Below are 16,202 nucleotides of genomic sequence, written 5' to 3'. Positions count from 1 at the left end.
TTTATAAGTATGGCCGATATATGTTAAATTAAATATTCTTTTATTATATTGGTGGATGGTTAACATTTCCTACAACGCCATTGTCTATTGGCGTTGGTGATCACTTACCATCAGGTGGCCCATATGCTCGTCCGCCTTCCTATTATATAAAAAAATATATACACAAATGATTAATTTTGTAACTCTCCTTCCATTTCTATAACAAGCGTTTTAATTCATTTAATACCTTGAAGATTTTTAAATATCCTTTGTCTTTTGTTTATGCATGCAACTCGGTAATTCCGCAATGTTTATACGTACCTTCGAGAACAGCTCACCTTATCGTCTTCAAACTCCGATAGGCCTTAAAGTTAAAATGAAAGCAGTCCACAAGGAAAAATAAATTCGCAGCAACAATATACTTCTCCGTTACAATAAATTACATTGCTCCTATGGGATAGCTGAAAATGTCAACGTAAGCGAAAATTCGGTCCCTACGTACTATGTATACAATGTACGGAATAAGTTAATTTTAATGTGATTTCTTGCAAGGCAACTAGGTCACGTGACCTTTTTAACGGGTCAGAGAAAATCTCATAAGACACGAAGCATTCTCTTTGCGAATGAAAATTCTTTTACAGATCGTACCTTACGTGCATATTAAAAAAATACTCATTATTTTTGTTTTAGTATTATTATTTTTTATTTATTGCACGAGAGAAAGTCTGCTACAATAATGGTGAATGGTCATCTCTGATAGACATTGTCACAGTAATATATACTAAGGTAATGATTATTAAGGTATATTCTCGCGATAGGATATATGTCATTAATGATACAGAGCCGCTATATTCGGTTAGGTTAGCACATTCAAAATTAGGCCTATGTACAACTCAGTGGATTGATGTATGTTGAAAATTATAACGAATGATGTGATGTGTATCATTTTAAACTGATTTTAATTAAAAGTGGAATCATTGAATTCTTGTTTTTTTCACTTGTTTTCTAATAATTGCCTCGTTGTATTTGAACAGCGCGCTTCATAAGATACAAATTATAACCCTTAACTTGCAAAACAAAAATTAAATATGTAACAAAAAGTTATAACACGAACATTTCAGTGTCTTCTGTGTCCTCAAAATCTATTTTACTATGTTTCAGAGAACGATTACAAGAACGCAGAAAACAGACGACGTCATGGCGCTTTTGGGAGAAACGAAGATTGGTGGTCGCTCTGCTGGCTTTCTTCGGCTTTTTCAACGTATACGCCCTGAGAGTCAATCTATCCGTCGCCGTGGTCGCGATGACCGAACCCGTGGAAGTCGAGCTGGAAAATGGAACCATTGTTTATGTATGTAAAGCATTTTATGTGGCGGTTATTAACTGGTTTATATTAATATATATCATAACAATAAATATAAGTAAGGATCCCACTGTTCTACGGTATTTTTTTTAATCTCATCAGAGAGCACATGGCAAATGAACAATTAAAAAAGAAAACAAAACAACAAATTATTTATCCATAGACAATTTGGTAACTCTATATGCAGTGTTGCTATAACAGAAAATATATATATTTTACCTCACAATAAGTGACGTTTTAACTGACATTAGTAGTTTCTTAATCATTAAGTTTTTTCTTTCTTTCTTTGAAATAGTATTTGTAGGTGGTCTTATAATTCAATTAAATTAAATAAAACCGCAATGAAAATTCACCTTCATAACCGAAATCGCATCAAAACCTGGAAATTTAATTAAAGTGCCTGAAGATAAATGAAATTCTTATAGGAAAAAATTCTCATCGACAAAATTCTTCATGATGTCATAAAGTTTTACGACTTAGAAGATTTGCTCCCGCACAGACATAAATACATATTAAATGTATTAAAAAATTCGCAGTCGCTTTACACGGTTTGAAATTAAACTCTATAGTAAAGGTCTAAGGGTTAGACCACACTTTACTGGTCCTCAAATAAACGACTTAATCGGATTAAAAAAAACTGAAGCTTTAAATCGTTGGAATAAAGTCGAAAATGAAACGATGACATGGAATTTATATAAGTAACAATTAAAGGGATAATTACTCGTAAAATGATCCGTCGTTACATAACATTCCTTTAGAAGGCTCGATTTATATGTGTGGTAAGTTCTTTGCTATAAATGAAAAATATTTTTTTTTTATTATTTACGAGATAAGAATATCGTTGTCGAAGTTTTCATATCTTTAAAATTTTGTTTGAAAAGAGAATACTTCTACTGGCGGGTAATTTCGTCTGTGTAAGTAGCACCTAGTCATCTGTTATCCTACACTCAAAAAGAAATCCAATTTGAAGAGTCAGTTCATTTTAGCTAGTGGATTTACACGGATAAAGTCCATAATAGTTTGCGTCGACGGTGTAGAGAATTGTTAATATTTAAAAACCATTGTCTATGGTCGGAAGTGCTTTCATGATTGGTCGTCGAAAGTAATAAATTTATAATTTATGTTCATTTGTATTATAACCTAAAACCTTAATATTGCTGAAAGCTGATCTTAATCAGCCTGTTAAAAAATAAAATACATTTTCGTGTTCTTTTATTATTTTTTTATCGCTTGCGCTCGTTACAAATGTATTCAATGTATAAAAATATTTCACAAACATACGGTTTCGACAGCTTTATTATAGATATGTATCGTTTATATTACATGCTATACGATGTGACAGGTCCCAGAATTCGACTGGTCCTCTCAAACAAAGGGGCTCGTGTTGAGTTCATTCTTCTACGGCTACATCATCACTCAGCTACCCGGCGGCTGGCTGGCTGCTAAAATAGGAGGTAACAGGTTCGTTCCTTTTTATAGAATAACAAATAAATTAAAGATTCTCTGTTATCGTGTTATTCTTCGCCGTAGAATAATTTAACACACGAACACACACACATGCATATATGTTACTTACACATTTAAATAATATATACACAACTAATGTCCCGTCTCGAGCTGACTTCTTACTACGACTAAAATTATAAATATAATTCAATTTATCGTATTGAAATTTTGAACGATCGTCGAAAATTTGCATTTTGAATGTCGGCAAAATCGTTATGGAACTAAAAATAAAATTGAAATGTGATATACGTAGTTAAGTGAAATAATGTTATTTTGACCTAGCGGTTAGAACGCGTGAATCTTTATCGATGATCGTGGATTCAAATCCGGGCAAGCACAAATGATTTTTCATGTGCTTAATTTGTGTTTATAATTCATCTCGTACTTGACGGTGAAGGAAAACATCGTGAGGAAACCTGCATGTGTCTAATTTCATTGTAATTCTGCCACATGTGTATTCTATCAAACCGCATTGGAGCAGCATGGTAGAATATGCTCCAAACCTTCTCCCCAAAAGGGAGAGGAGGCCTTAGCCCAGCAGTGGGACATTAACTGGCTGTTACTGTATCAAATGTATGTAGTGCATAATATATCAGAGGTAGCTAATCGCATGAAATATTGTTATCTATGGTTTCTTTAACTCTACTTCCTAATTCGGTCTACAAGTAACATTTTGACGGGTGGATTTATCGGGTTGAGTATCGATAATCTTTATCTCTTAATAGCATTGCTAGAAATAGCAAGAAAAATTACGTATGAATGTTTTTAATACAGGATGTTCGCGATAGGAGTCGGCGCTACATCCCTTTTGACGCTCTTCACTCCACCACTGGCGCACACCAGCACCGCGTTACTGATCGCAGTACGAGTAATGGAAGGCTTGTTTGAGGTATTTGAGTTTATTATATCAACGTAAGGTTAAGCAATAAATGCACTTATTTGTTTTTCTTTGCATCGCCTCGTCCTGAACTGTGATTGAATTAATAATTAAGAAAGAATTTATCTTAAAACATCTTGTCGCGTTAGTTCCACTATTTAATATGCAAACGCCTAACGAAAACACAGCTGTGTGCCTTCTCCCAGCGACAGAACATTTAGTATTATGCATTTCCTTTTGTCCAGGGCGTTACGTACCCGTGTATCCACGCAGTGTGGTCTCGATGGGCTCCGAGCGAGGAGCGAGCTCGACTCGCGACGTTCGCGTTCAGCGGCAGTTACGTCGGCACCGTTGTGGCAATGCCCATAAGTTCAACGTTAACGCACTATACCGGGTGGCCGGGTATTTTTTATGTTTTCGGTAAGTGCATTGATTTGTCAGTAAGTTTCACTATCTCGGTACAACCCACTCATCAGATATTCTACCGCTGAACAGCAGTACTTATTATTGTTGCGTTCAGGTTTTAAGGGTGAGTATGTCCGTGTAACTACAGGCACGTATTCGTTCCCAAGTGGCGGTTGGTGGCGCATTGGCGATGTAAGGAATGGTTAATATGTCTTACATCGCTAATGTGTATGGGCGGGGGTGACCATTTACCATCAGGTGGCCCATTTAACCGTCCGCCTACATACACCAATTACACACACCTATAACATAAAAGAAGCAAAGTAAAAGTGACATAAAATCGTGCGTAATGCGATTTCGATCTAGTCGAAAGCAGTCCGTTGCAACAAAATAATATGCGATGATAATCAGTAAGTAGAAATTAGTGTTGCGATAGCGATTCCGCGACTATGATTTCGTAAATGTAATCTCGGCTTTATTCGTCAACGAAAGAACTGTGGCGCCATCTACTTTGACGTATAGTGATTTTCTCTGTACGAAAATCTTTTGGCTATTAGGATTTAGGATTAAGTGAACAACGCTGTCTTTTTCTTTCAAATGGCAAATCAACAAAAACAGTAAGGGATAAATCAATGTCTTTAAACAGCCGCTAAGCAAAGTTTATAAGTAAGGAAAGGTTTATTTGTAATATTATTCTTATGATTAAAAAAATAAACTATAGAACGAATACATAAGACAATTTTAGTCCCCTTTAACAGAATCATGTCTATCAATTAATTATTTTTTTTTCCGTCATTGTAAATGTTAATAATTTAATAATTCCAGGAATATTGGGTTTGGTTTGGACAACTATATGGTGGCTCGTTGTCAAGGAATCCCCTGAAAAGGATCCCCATATCACGGCCGCTGAATTGAAATATATACAGGTAACTTACTATTACTACATAAACATATCATTTACTACATACATACACACACATACACATGATATGTACTGGTGGTAGGGCTTTGTGCAAGCTCGTCTGGGTAGGTACCACCCACTCATCAGATATTCTACCGCAAAACAGCAGTACTTGATATTGTTGTGTTCCGGTTTGAAGGGTGAGTGAGCCAGTGTAATTACAGGCACAAGGCACATAACATCTTAGTTCCCAAGGTTGGTGGCGATGTAAGCGATGGTTAACATTTCTTACTATGCCAATGTCTATGGGCGTTGGTGACCACTTACCATCAGGTGGCCCGTCTATATTATAATTTTTTTTATCAAATATGGATTCATCAGTATTTGAGTATCCCTCGTTGAGGTACTAGCTCGAAATCAATGTTAAAATATTTCCTTTATATTTAGAATAATATGAAAATTAACAGCCTGTAATTGTCCAGCTGCTGGCTTCCTCTCCTTTTGAAGAGAAATTTTGATCATATTCCACCACGCTGCTCCAATGCGGGTTGGTGGCACATATGTGACAATATTACATCAGACTCAAAAAATGTTACAAATGCAGCTTATTGTTATCGAAAGCGAAAGGAAAAGAAAAGCGAAGCGAAAAGGAAGATTTATTTTATTGAATCGTTATTTGTTCTTTCATTTTAAGTAAAAGTCTGTTCAGATGGACTTGGCTTGAGCAGTTCGCAATCTTCTAGAATGAACGTACTTTTGGAGATAACTAGAAAATACTTTACTGACTAATATTAATATATAATTTACTTGTGAAAATATTACGATCATTATGTTTTTTTTTTTGTGAAAAAATTAGTTTTTTATTATTTTCTTGTAACGTTTTTTAAGTTTTCATACAATATTAATAAGATTTCTTTATTTTCTAGCGATATATTCGTAAATAATTTTATTTTAAATAAATACATTTCTCTCTAACGGTCTCATTTAATGAGTTTCGTGTCGTTTCTTACTTTCTGAATCGTTGGTAGCTTTACATTTAATAAATCTTGTAAAACAATAAAGTGTATAAGAGTTTGCTTGAATAAAGTTAATTTTACTATATTTTGATCTAATTCCAGGAGTCCCGGGGAGCCCTGGCAGTGGAAGGTACACAAATTCGACACCCGTGGAAGGCAATGTTGACCTCAGGACCAGTCTGGGCTATAGTGATGGCGCACTTCAGCGAGAATTGGGGATTCTACACACTCCTCACGTTCCTCCCTACATTTATGCAAGGTATTGACTAAATATAAAAATAGGTTTGATGTATATTAGTAGTAGCACTTTGGATCTGTGTTTAAAATATATATATAATTTTATACCGTATTGCAAAGGAAGAAGGAGTAAAGTTAAACAAACTATGCATTTTGCAATATTGCTGTATTATAAATAAATATGTATAATATATATATTTATAACACAGTAATATTTCACTTATTGATCAAATTATGTAGGAGGAAGTTTGAAATTTTATAAATTTGAAAGTGAGTTTGTTTGTTTGTTACGCTTTTACGTCGTAACTAACCAACCGATCATTATGAAATATTCCATACACGTTGTAAGTGGTACCAAAAAGGACAAGGTACCTGCCACGCGAGCAAAGCCGTGATAGGAAACTAGTATAATTAATTTAACGTAATATAATCTATGTTTCATTGTTATGTTGAATATTATTTATTACACAAATCTTGAGATGTATTATTTTGCACAAACAATGACGTCATACTGTTTTTTTTTTCTCAGATGTATTCAAGTTCCAAACGTCACAAACTGGATGGTTATCGGCGGTCCCGTATTTAGCAATGGCGGTGGTTTTACAAGTAGCCGGTCACATGGCGGATTGGTTGTTGAAAATGGAGATTTTGTCGAGAACCAACATCAGGAAATTGTTCAACTGTGGTGCATTTCTAGCTCAGGTAAAACTGCGGACGTTCAAAATTGACTTATTTCTTTTTGTCGCACATTCGTTCGTTAATTTCATTCCATTCTAGAAAGCGATAGGAAAACCTGTTGCTCAATTAAAAAAGTGTAAATGGACGCTTGTATTCAAAATGTTATTGTGAGTGAGTTCATGGAAGATAAGTCTTTGGAAATGAAACAATCACCTCCTGCCAAGTTCTTTGTTATAAAATTATAAGCAATTACAAAATCTTCGTTCTTTTTCGAACGAGTGTAATGCTTCTTTATTAAAAAAATAAATTTAGCCAGAGGTAGGTATAAAAATAAGTAACTTTTTTTTTAAAATAACTATGTTTAATGTTTTTCACTGTATATGTAAAAGAATGGGCTAAATTTCAGTCGGCCTGTTGTCAGTGAGTCGGTGGAACTGGTTCTAATTACAGTTTATTTCTGGATTATTGCTGTGTTCTTGAGTAAATACATAACATATTATATATATGCATTCATATATCAACTCCTCGCAACCCATGTCTTGTTCTTTAAAATTGACCGCACTCGAACGAAACATTGACAGAATACTCCAATATCGCGAACATCGCAAGAATATAATTATTGTGCAAAAAACACAGTAACACTGGAAATTTGGTTGTGACGGGCTCTCATCGATCATGAAAAAATGTGATGTTTCATTTAGTACAGTAACAGCCTGTAAATGTCCCACTGCTGGGCTGAGGCCTCCTCTCCCTTTTTTGAGGAGAAGGTTTGGAGCTTATTCCACCACGCTGCTCCAGTGCGGGTTGGTAGAATACACATGTGGCAGAATTTCGATGAAATTAGACACATGCAGGTTTCCTCACGATGTTTTCCTTCACCGAAAAGCACGAGATGAATTATAAACAGAAATTAAGCACATGTAAATTCAGAGGTGCTTGCCCGGGTTTGAACCCACGTTCATGGGTTAAGATTCACGCGTTCTTACCACTGGGCCATCTCGACTTATTCATTTAGTATAAACTGTTAATTTGTTTAAAAATTTAATTAGTTACTACCTTTTGTTTCTGTTTTAGTTTTTTGTTCTTTATTTAAATATTTTTTGTTTTTATTCTATATTTGATTTGTATATTTTGTAATTGTGTTTGTGAATGATGTGTTCTCCTGTAATTGTTTGTGCATAGTTAGTTTTAAGTTAATGTAAAAAGTGATTTGAATTTTTCTTATGTACAACTGTTGGAGATCCAAATAAATAAATAAATAAACATTTGAATCTCATGATATTTACTCATTTATGAATATTATATTTTCAGACGATATTTATGGTAGCGGCCGCGTATGCGCCCTCGGTGTCAGGCTGTGTTGTATGTCTCACAATCGCCGTCGGACTTGGAGGCTTCGCCTGGTCTGGTTTCAGGTTAATACTGTTTTTATCTTAAATATCATTGTACTTAACAAATAATAATACTTTATATAATATTATTTTTTATTGTGGTAACATAGTGTCAGTTTTAATATTTGACACTAATCCAGTTTTGCAGGAATGATTACAAATTTCACGGATAGGTGGCGCTGTTTAATTATGTATAATTCTATATTCAAATTGTATTATGTTAAAAATTACAGCACATTTATTTTATTATTATTATTGCTGTAACTTCACAGACTTGCTATCCGTGTCTTTTTTTTTAGTAGAATAGGCTGGCGGACGAGCATATAAGCCAACTGATGGTAAGTGGTCACCAACGCCTACAGGCATTGAAAAATTTTAAAAATGTTAATCATTGCTTGCATAGTCAATACGCCTTTGGAACTAAGATGTTATGTCCCTTGTGCCTGTAATTACACTGGCTCACTCACCCTTCAAACCGGAACACAGCAATACCAAGCACTGGTGTTCGATAGAATATCTGATGAGTGGGTGGTACCTACCTAGATCAGCTTGCACAAAGCTCTACCAGTAAATGTCAATAAATTATTTTAATTTGATTGTGCATCCATGTTTGTTTTGTATTGCCAGGCAAGATCACAATCTTAGTTCTTGGATTATAAGTTGATGAGAATAAATTTAATATCAGTAATATATACAAGGAGTAAACACAGGATACAGTATTTTTATTCTAATTATATTGTGTGTTGTTTTTTTTTTTATTCTAATTATATTGTGTGTTGTTTTTTTTTTATTCTAATTATATTGTGTGTTGTTTTTTTTTATTCTAATTATATTGTGTGTTGTTTTTTTTTTATTCTAATTATATTGTGTGTTGTTTTTTTTTTATTCTAATTATATTGTGTGTTGTTTTTTTTTTTTAGTGTTAATCACTTGGACATAGCACCCCCACACGCTAGCGTTCTTATGGGACTTTCAAATACAATCGCCACGCTACCCGGTATAATCAGCCCGCCGTTAGCCGGTTCCATAGTAACTGATAGGGTACGTACTAAATCACTATAACTCAAGTGTAAATTTAAGTAGCATTCTTGTTACTATTCCACGCATTCTTATTTTAATAACAATATTTTTATTTATTTTTTCAGATTTTACTACTAAATTAACCTTGATAATATTATTAATATTAACTATTCTGTTTAATCATTTATTTCAAATTAAACTTACATAACTTATACTTATACTTAATATTTGTTTATTTTTCGTTGATTTTTTATTTATAGTTTTCATTTGATAAATTATTTAAAAATTCCAATTTAAAACTCTTGTTTTAACTTTGTTGTGTTAAATATTCAATTTTATTTAATAATATTTCAGACGGCCGAGCAATGGCGGATCGTTTTCTTCATATCCAGCGCCATCTATCTGCTTGGGGCAATCATATATGGCGTGTTTTGCTCCGGTAACAAACAGCCTTGGGTTGTGGAAGTTGACAGCGATGCTAGCTTCGACACAGATGGCGCTTCCGTCACAACAACAAGAGGCTACGATAATAAAGCCATGGACCGAAGTTCGGAAATGTAGATAATAAAAATGAAAGATTATTAATTTTGTGATGAAATTGTAATGTAATTTATGGATCTTTTTTATAGTATAAATTGTATTTAGCGTTGGCTTCGCTGTGCTCAAATGTGTAGAACATAATGTAGAAATATATCTGAAGCACAAAAATAACAGAAATCTCTAGAAAGAATTTGAATTTCAAAACGAATATTATCAAATATCTGTGACAAATATTTAAGCTCGAAATACAAATATATATTTAAAATTAAGAAAAAAAAAAGAAATCTTAGCTTCATTTTTGACGCATATTTGCTTGTAAGCTGGATATCAATTTAATATTAATCTCATAAATTATACATTTATTTATATTAGTTAAGTTTTATGATTATGAGATCACAAAAATTTGACTTGATGACAGGGATCTCTGCATCCGTGCGAAAGCGATGGCAATATATTCATACGCACGTGATAGAGACAAACTATCACGGTTAAATATACAAAAATCTCCTATGACTAATATATAGTATAAATGTAAAACATAACCTCAAATCTTGTTTTCTTATGATAAATCTATACTTAGATTTATCATGGAAATCTATTCAAATTGACATGTTTCGTCTTCATACCGAATTATTTCCAAGTAATGTTCAATTGGAAGTATCTATTAATAATATAAAAAAGATTTAAAATGTATTTTTTTTTTATTATTTTTGCCGTCCATTGTTGTTTATGAGATGATTCATTGTATTCATATGCATAAAATAATTGATCATGTAACGCTTAAGTATAAGTGAACTTTGTAATATGTACCATTTATTTATATTGCGAAATTAACATTTATGTATTATATTAAAACTTAATTATTGTAAATTCTATATATTTTAAGGCTAGATAGATTTGCACGGATCCTATTAAAAAAAGTGTTAAATTCTGTTTAAGAAAATTGACAGGCTACACGGCCGACGAAGAATCGCCTAATAAACGAAGAAGTAACAGTAAACGTCAAGCAATGTAACTGTATGAAATAGGCATATATATAGTACAATTTTAACGCGGGTAAAACCGCGAGGCAAACTGTCGTTTATATATACAGTAACAACTCTTTAAGTCGAAAACCTCTCAAACTCGAAATAATTAGTGTGTCCCAAGTAAATTTAGCACATATTTTTTCTCTATAACTCGTAAAAATATATTTGTGTACAATAAACCATTTCGATGAAATTATAACTCAAAATTAGTTGAAATAAATCTTAACCTCTACAAGTCGAACATATCCTGACAAAATGCGCTTAAGTCGAAGTTGATTACAGGCACAAGGGACATAACGTCTTAGTTCCCAAGGTTGGTGGCGCATTGGCGATGTAAGCGATTGTTAACATTTCTGTCAATGCCAATGTCTATGGACGTTGGTGACCACTTACTATCAGGTGGCCTATATACTCGTCCGCGTTCATATTCTATAAAAAAAAAAAGTCGAACTCTATAACTGGATTTTTTTGACGTCTCCTTTCAAGTTCGACTTACAGAGTTTCTACTGTGTACTACAGTTACTGTTCTACATAATATAAAGATGTATGTTAACAAGCAATAGCACTTGGACTTGCAACGCCAAAGTCAAAATATTGTAATTGATTATAAGGCAACTTTGCTAGTATCTGTGGCGGATTTAAAAAATTTCAAGGTATAGGCTGTAAAATTTTTGCCGCCCTTGCCTACGATACCGTACGATAATTTTATAACTATTTTTGGGTTTCTGGTTTTTTGTTTTTTTTTTTAACTGATTTCTTCTATCTGTAAAACATCAGAAAACCGTCAAGAAGAAATCTTTTTAATTTTTTTTGATAATCGAGCCGTCAAATTTGCCGCTCCAAAAATCTGCCGCCTTAGGCTGAAGCTTACTCAGCCTGCTGGTAAATCCGCCACTGATTATACTATATACAAGACCTTTAACGACTGTATCGCTCTATTATATACATATATCAATGACACATACATAATTCTATTAATGTATATATATTTCATTATATTGAACTCATTAAAAATCATGTTCGTTTATGTGTAGTGATTATTTATGTGCTGTAATGTTTATCAACTGTGATTATAAAATAAACGTATTTGAACTCGATTTTGTTCTTCGTCGCCCATTTAAATAAACTAGTTTAGTTTCGACCAGTGAGAGAACAAAGAAACATAGTTTCTAACATGACTACATAAGTTCTAAAAAAAATACTATGAAACTTTTTTCTGTTAACTGTTTGGTAACGAACGAATAAGAATATTTTAATTGTTCGATTCTGTTTTCTGAAAACGCACTATAGGCATCAAGTGCCTTGTTGGTGTAGTGGTCATCTTATAAGGCTGCAGATCCCAAGGTAACCAAGTAAAGACCAACCAATTAAAAGTTATTGAGTTTTAATGTCAAAAAGTTTTAAGCATCTGATCAAGTATATGTAGTATTGGCAGTATTCCTTTGCCTTGATTTATGAAGTAATTGTTTTAGTGCCAGAAATCTCCGGTCGTCTTGAATGGCTGGCCGATTGCGTTGCGCACGCACTTGTGCAATATAGTCTCCAATTAGAATACAAACCGTGGTTTTTATTTATTTGAGAAACAAATAGTTAAACAATTCCTAAGTAAATACATCATTTAAAAAATATACAAACCAATAAAGCTTTAAGAGAAATATTTTCCATAGACAGAAAAGAATTAACATTATTAACATTATTCAAATATTAAAACGGATAGAAAAATAAAAAACTAATAAGGGCAATAAGAATTTTATTGGAGTAAATAATAATAACAATACATTAACTACGAAAATTAAATTTTAAAATATAAATTAAATGCATGTTTTGATTAGATCTTTAAAATTCTGTAGCGAATAAGACCAATTTTTGATCGAAGTATAAATACTTAAAATGGCTATATTAGACACCACCAGATAAATAGTGATAGTGAAGGTAATAATATCCTAGCGCCATCTATGTTTTGAAGGTGGTATTTTTATTGGAACTTTGTCAAAACAACGATGCTTAAATTTAATATGTACAAATTATATAATTCATTTAAATGATTATAGAAAAATTATATTTACAATATTAAATAACATATAAAAATAATGCGTTATATTTGGAAAGATTAAAGATTGACTAAATGATTACGGATGATTTACAAAATTTAATTATTTACCAAATGTAAATAATTAAATTTTGTAATAATATTAGATATAAAAATAGATATAAAAATTGATTATGAATAATGTTAAAATTAAACAATTAATATTGTATTATTTAAGACCTACATATGAAAATTCGACTTCGGTATATAAAGGTATAAAAAAAATATATTTCGAAAAGAAATAATTAAGTACGTATATTATGATGTATGTAATATAAATTATGTTTAGTAAAGTGGTAAAATTATAAGTTGAGTTACATTATTATTATTTTAAATGTTTTAATTAAAAATCTTTGTAAAAATTATTGATTTGACTAATTCTTCGAAACTATCTTTACTCAAAGAACTATCTATTCTATTATTGTTTTTGTAATAATTAAATTTATTAATTGAAAAAAATACGAAACTAAATCTTATTAAAAAATATGAATAATTTTATCAATGTATATATGTTTATCAATGTATATTAATCAACATTACTCTTTTAATAACTTTTAAATTTGTGACGTCATAACCGCCGGTACATTTGTCGGCAAGTATAAAGAGGTAGGTCGCTTTGAATCGCCGCTCTAGTTCTGTTGTTTGATTTTAGACGAACGTTCGTTGAGATATTTGTGATCGAGTTGATTTAAATTAAATCATGGCTGAACAAAGTAATCAGATGACTTACAAGTTGCTGGAGCTGATGCAGAATACGGGGTATTCCATTGTTCAGCAGAACGGACAACGGAAATTCGGTCCACCGCCGGATTGGATTGGCCCGCCTCCACAAAAGGGATGCGAAGTATTCATTGGGAAGTTACCACGAGAAATTTTTGAAGACGAACTCGTCCCTCTTTTCTCTCGAGTTGGTAAAGTATATGAAATGCGTCTCATGATGGACTTTTCGGGATCCAATCGTGGGTACGCCTTCGTCACCTACGCCACACGGGCTGAGGCAGCTGCTGCAGTACGGCAACTGAATGGTTACGAGATAAGACCACGAAGGCAAATTGGTGTTGTCAAGTCCGTGGATAATTGTCGTCTTTTCGTTGGAAACATACCTAAGACAAAAACTAAGGAAGATGTAATGGAAGAACTTTCGAAGAGAGTCACTGGAATCGTAAACGTGATCTTATATAAGAATTGTTTTGACCGTAAACTTAATCGAGGGTTTGCTTTTGTGGAGTTCACATCACATAGGGCTGCGGCAATGGCCAGGCGCGCGTTGGTACCGGGCTGCGTCAAGCTTTGGGATCAGGAAGTTATGGTAGATTGGGCGGAACCCGAACCAGATATTGACGATGATCAGATGAAAACGGTGAGTTTCTATTTCCTTCATAGCTTGCGAACTCATAAACTTATAGTATGTTTCATATTTATAGCTGTGTTGTTTTGATTCAACATGCGACTGTTATTATTATCGTAATTGCATACGTAAATATTTATCTCTTATTTGTTGTATTATTTATCGTGTGGATGGGATTGCAAATAAAGGTGCTTTCTCTGTTTTACAGGTGAAAGTGCTTTATGTACGTAATTTTGAGATACGGACTACACCAGATACAATTCAAAAAGTATTTGAAAACGCAATAAATAATAAAGTTGAACGTGTTAAAAAAATCTATGACTATGCTTTTATTCATTTTTATGAAAGAGAACATGCTGAGCTTGCTATGTCTAAATTACAAAGTGCTGACATTGATGGTAGTAATATCGAAATACGCTGGGCGAAACCTGTTGACCGTGATCTATATCGGATACAAAAATTAAATAGAGGCAATGCGAAATTTAATAACAGCTTGGATTTGACACAAACTCTGTTGCTTTATAAACAGCACATTGAGAAGAAAGAATACGCCAACAGTCCTAAAGATGAAGGCATTGGATCTGCATGTGCTGGTGAAAGCCCATGCTACTCCCCGTCAGATTTAAAATGTCCTGCTTACTCTTATTCCACTCCACAAGTAAACTACACTTTGGCTCCAGCAAAGCTTGAATCAATGTGTAAGAGGTTAGCATCATGCTTTATAAATAACATATATAATGTTACTCATTGAGAAAATTAATTCATTGAAAAAATGTATTATTGAATTTAATTTTAGATACATGTGGCCTCAACCCACATACCATTACTTGAAGTATGAAGATCCTACTGGAGCAGAATTATGGGTGTGCAATGTAGAACTGCCACAGGTTGGACTTCCCTTGCTGTCAGTGCCACGTCGCATTGGCCCTCTCTCAACAAGGGCATGCTTCTCAGACCAACAAGCTCATGTAGAAGCAGCTGAAATTGCTCTACATACACTTAAGGTGTTAATAATTTGCTAGTTATGTCTTATAATAATGTAATTAAAATCTTGACTTTAATTTTTATGTTAAGACTGTGCATATTATGTTACAGATGCTGAGAGTAGACCTGATTCAACAATCTACACCTGCTCAACCTCATTACTCCTCCATACCACCGATGCAGAGCTGTGTGAGATTGCCATATGACTATTCAACTATATATCCTCAAACACAGCCAGTCATGTCAATGCCCACAGTCTGGCGTACAATTTAAATCACAATAATCATTTTCTATTAAACTTTGAGAACGAAAAAATCAAATTCTTTATTGTTGAGACAAAAAGATAAGATTTTTTTTATAGATATGTTAAAAGACTTGAGAAATATATTTTTGTTGTGATAGTTTTAGGCTGGCAATGTTAACATTTTGAAACAATATTTGTATTGTGATAGTGTTGTCATCATTGCCATAGTTTATTTTTGCCTAGTTGGTCAATTGTTTTCTTAAAATAGTTTTATTTTAAATTAGCATTTGTGGTGTTTTTTTCTATTCAGACTTTATCCTTAATATTAATTTATATAGTATATAAAGTATTTTGACTATATAGAGTATAAGACGATCATAATTTTGTTTGTAATGGACATAACTATCTAGGCTAGTGACTAATATTTTCTTTGATGTTCTTACTTCAAGTTATGATTATTTACTTGAAACATTTTGGTGGCATAGTTTACAAAGAATTGTAAAACCACTTTGACAGTGCTTCCTTGTGCTTATATTTTAATATATTCAGAGAGAATGCACTGTAATTTAGAGTAAAATTTCGTTAAAGCATTAATA

At 33.0% G+C, this 16,202-nt stretch overlaps 2 protein-coding genes across 4 annotated transcripts in view; both read left to right on the top strand.

The window, feature by feature from the left end:
• Nucleotides 1-12,038, top strand: part of LOC126768502 (vesicular glutamate transporter 1) — a 45,797-nt gene extending 33,759 nt beyond the window's left edge. For all 3 annotated transcript variants that reach the window (XM_050486661.1, XM_050486660.1, XM_050486659.1), the window contains exons 2-11: nt 1,141-1,330; nt 2,685-2,803; nt 3,623-3,737; nt 3,971-4,145; nt 4,956-5,056; nt 6,150-6,306; nt 6,814-6,986; nt 8,274-8,377; nt 9,274-9,394; nt 9,728-12,038. In XM_050486661.1, coding sequence (XP_050342618.1) covers nt 1,141-1,330; nt 2,685-2,803; nt 3,623-3,737; nt 3,971-4,145; nt 4,956-5,056; nt 6,150-6,306; nt 6,814-6,986; nt 8,274-8,377; nt 9,274-9,394; nt 9,728-9,934 — 1,462 coding nt within the window. In that variant the 3' untranslated portion in view covers nt 9,935-12,038. The remainder of the gene's footprint in view (nt 1-1,140; nt 1,331-2,684; nt 2,804-3,622; nt 3,738-3,970; nt 4,146-4,955; nt 5,057-6,149; nt 6,307-6,813; nt 6,987-8,273; nt 8,378-9,273; nt 9,395-9,727) is intronic.
• Nucleotides 12,039-13,654: 1,616 nt separating this feature from the next.
• LOC126768507 (probable RNA-binding protein 46) lies at nt 13,655-16,188 on the top strand. The gene is made up of 4 exons (XM_050486667.1): nt 13,655-14,390; nt 14,587-15,083; nt 15,175-15,382; nt 15,474-16,188. Exons 1-4 carry the CDS (start codon nt 13,731-13,733, stop codon nt 15,633-15,635), a joined length of 1,527 nt encoding a protein of 508 aa, XP_050342624.1. The 5' UTR covers nt 13,655-13,730; the 3' UTR covers nt 15,636-16,188.
• Nucleotides 16,189-16,202: the final 14 nt, after the last annotated feature.

This window comes from Nymphalis io, chromosome 5, assembly GCF_905147045.1.
Source record: "Nymphalis io chromosome 5, ilAglIoxx1.1, whole genome shotgun sequence".
Classification (NCBI taxonomy): domain Eukaryota; kingdom Metazoa; phylum Arthropoda; class Insecta; order Lepidoptera; family Nymphalidae; genus Nymphalis; species Nymphalis io.
This window is presented reverse-complemented; position numbering and strand designations above follow the sequence as displayed.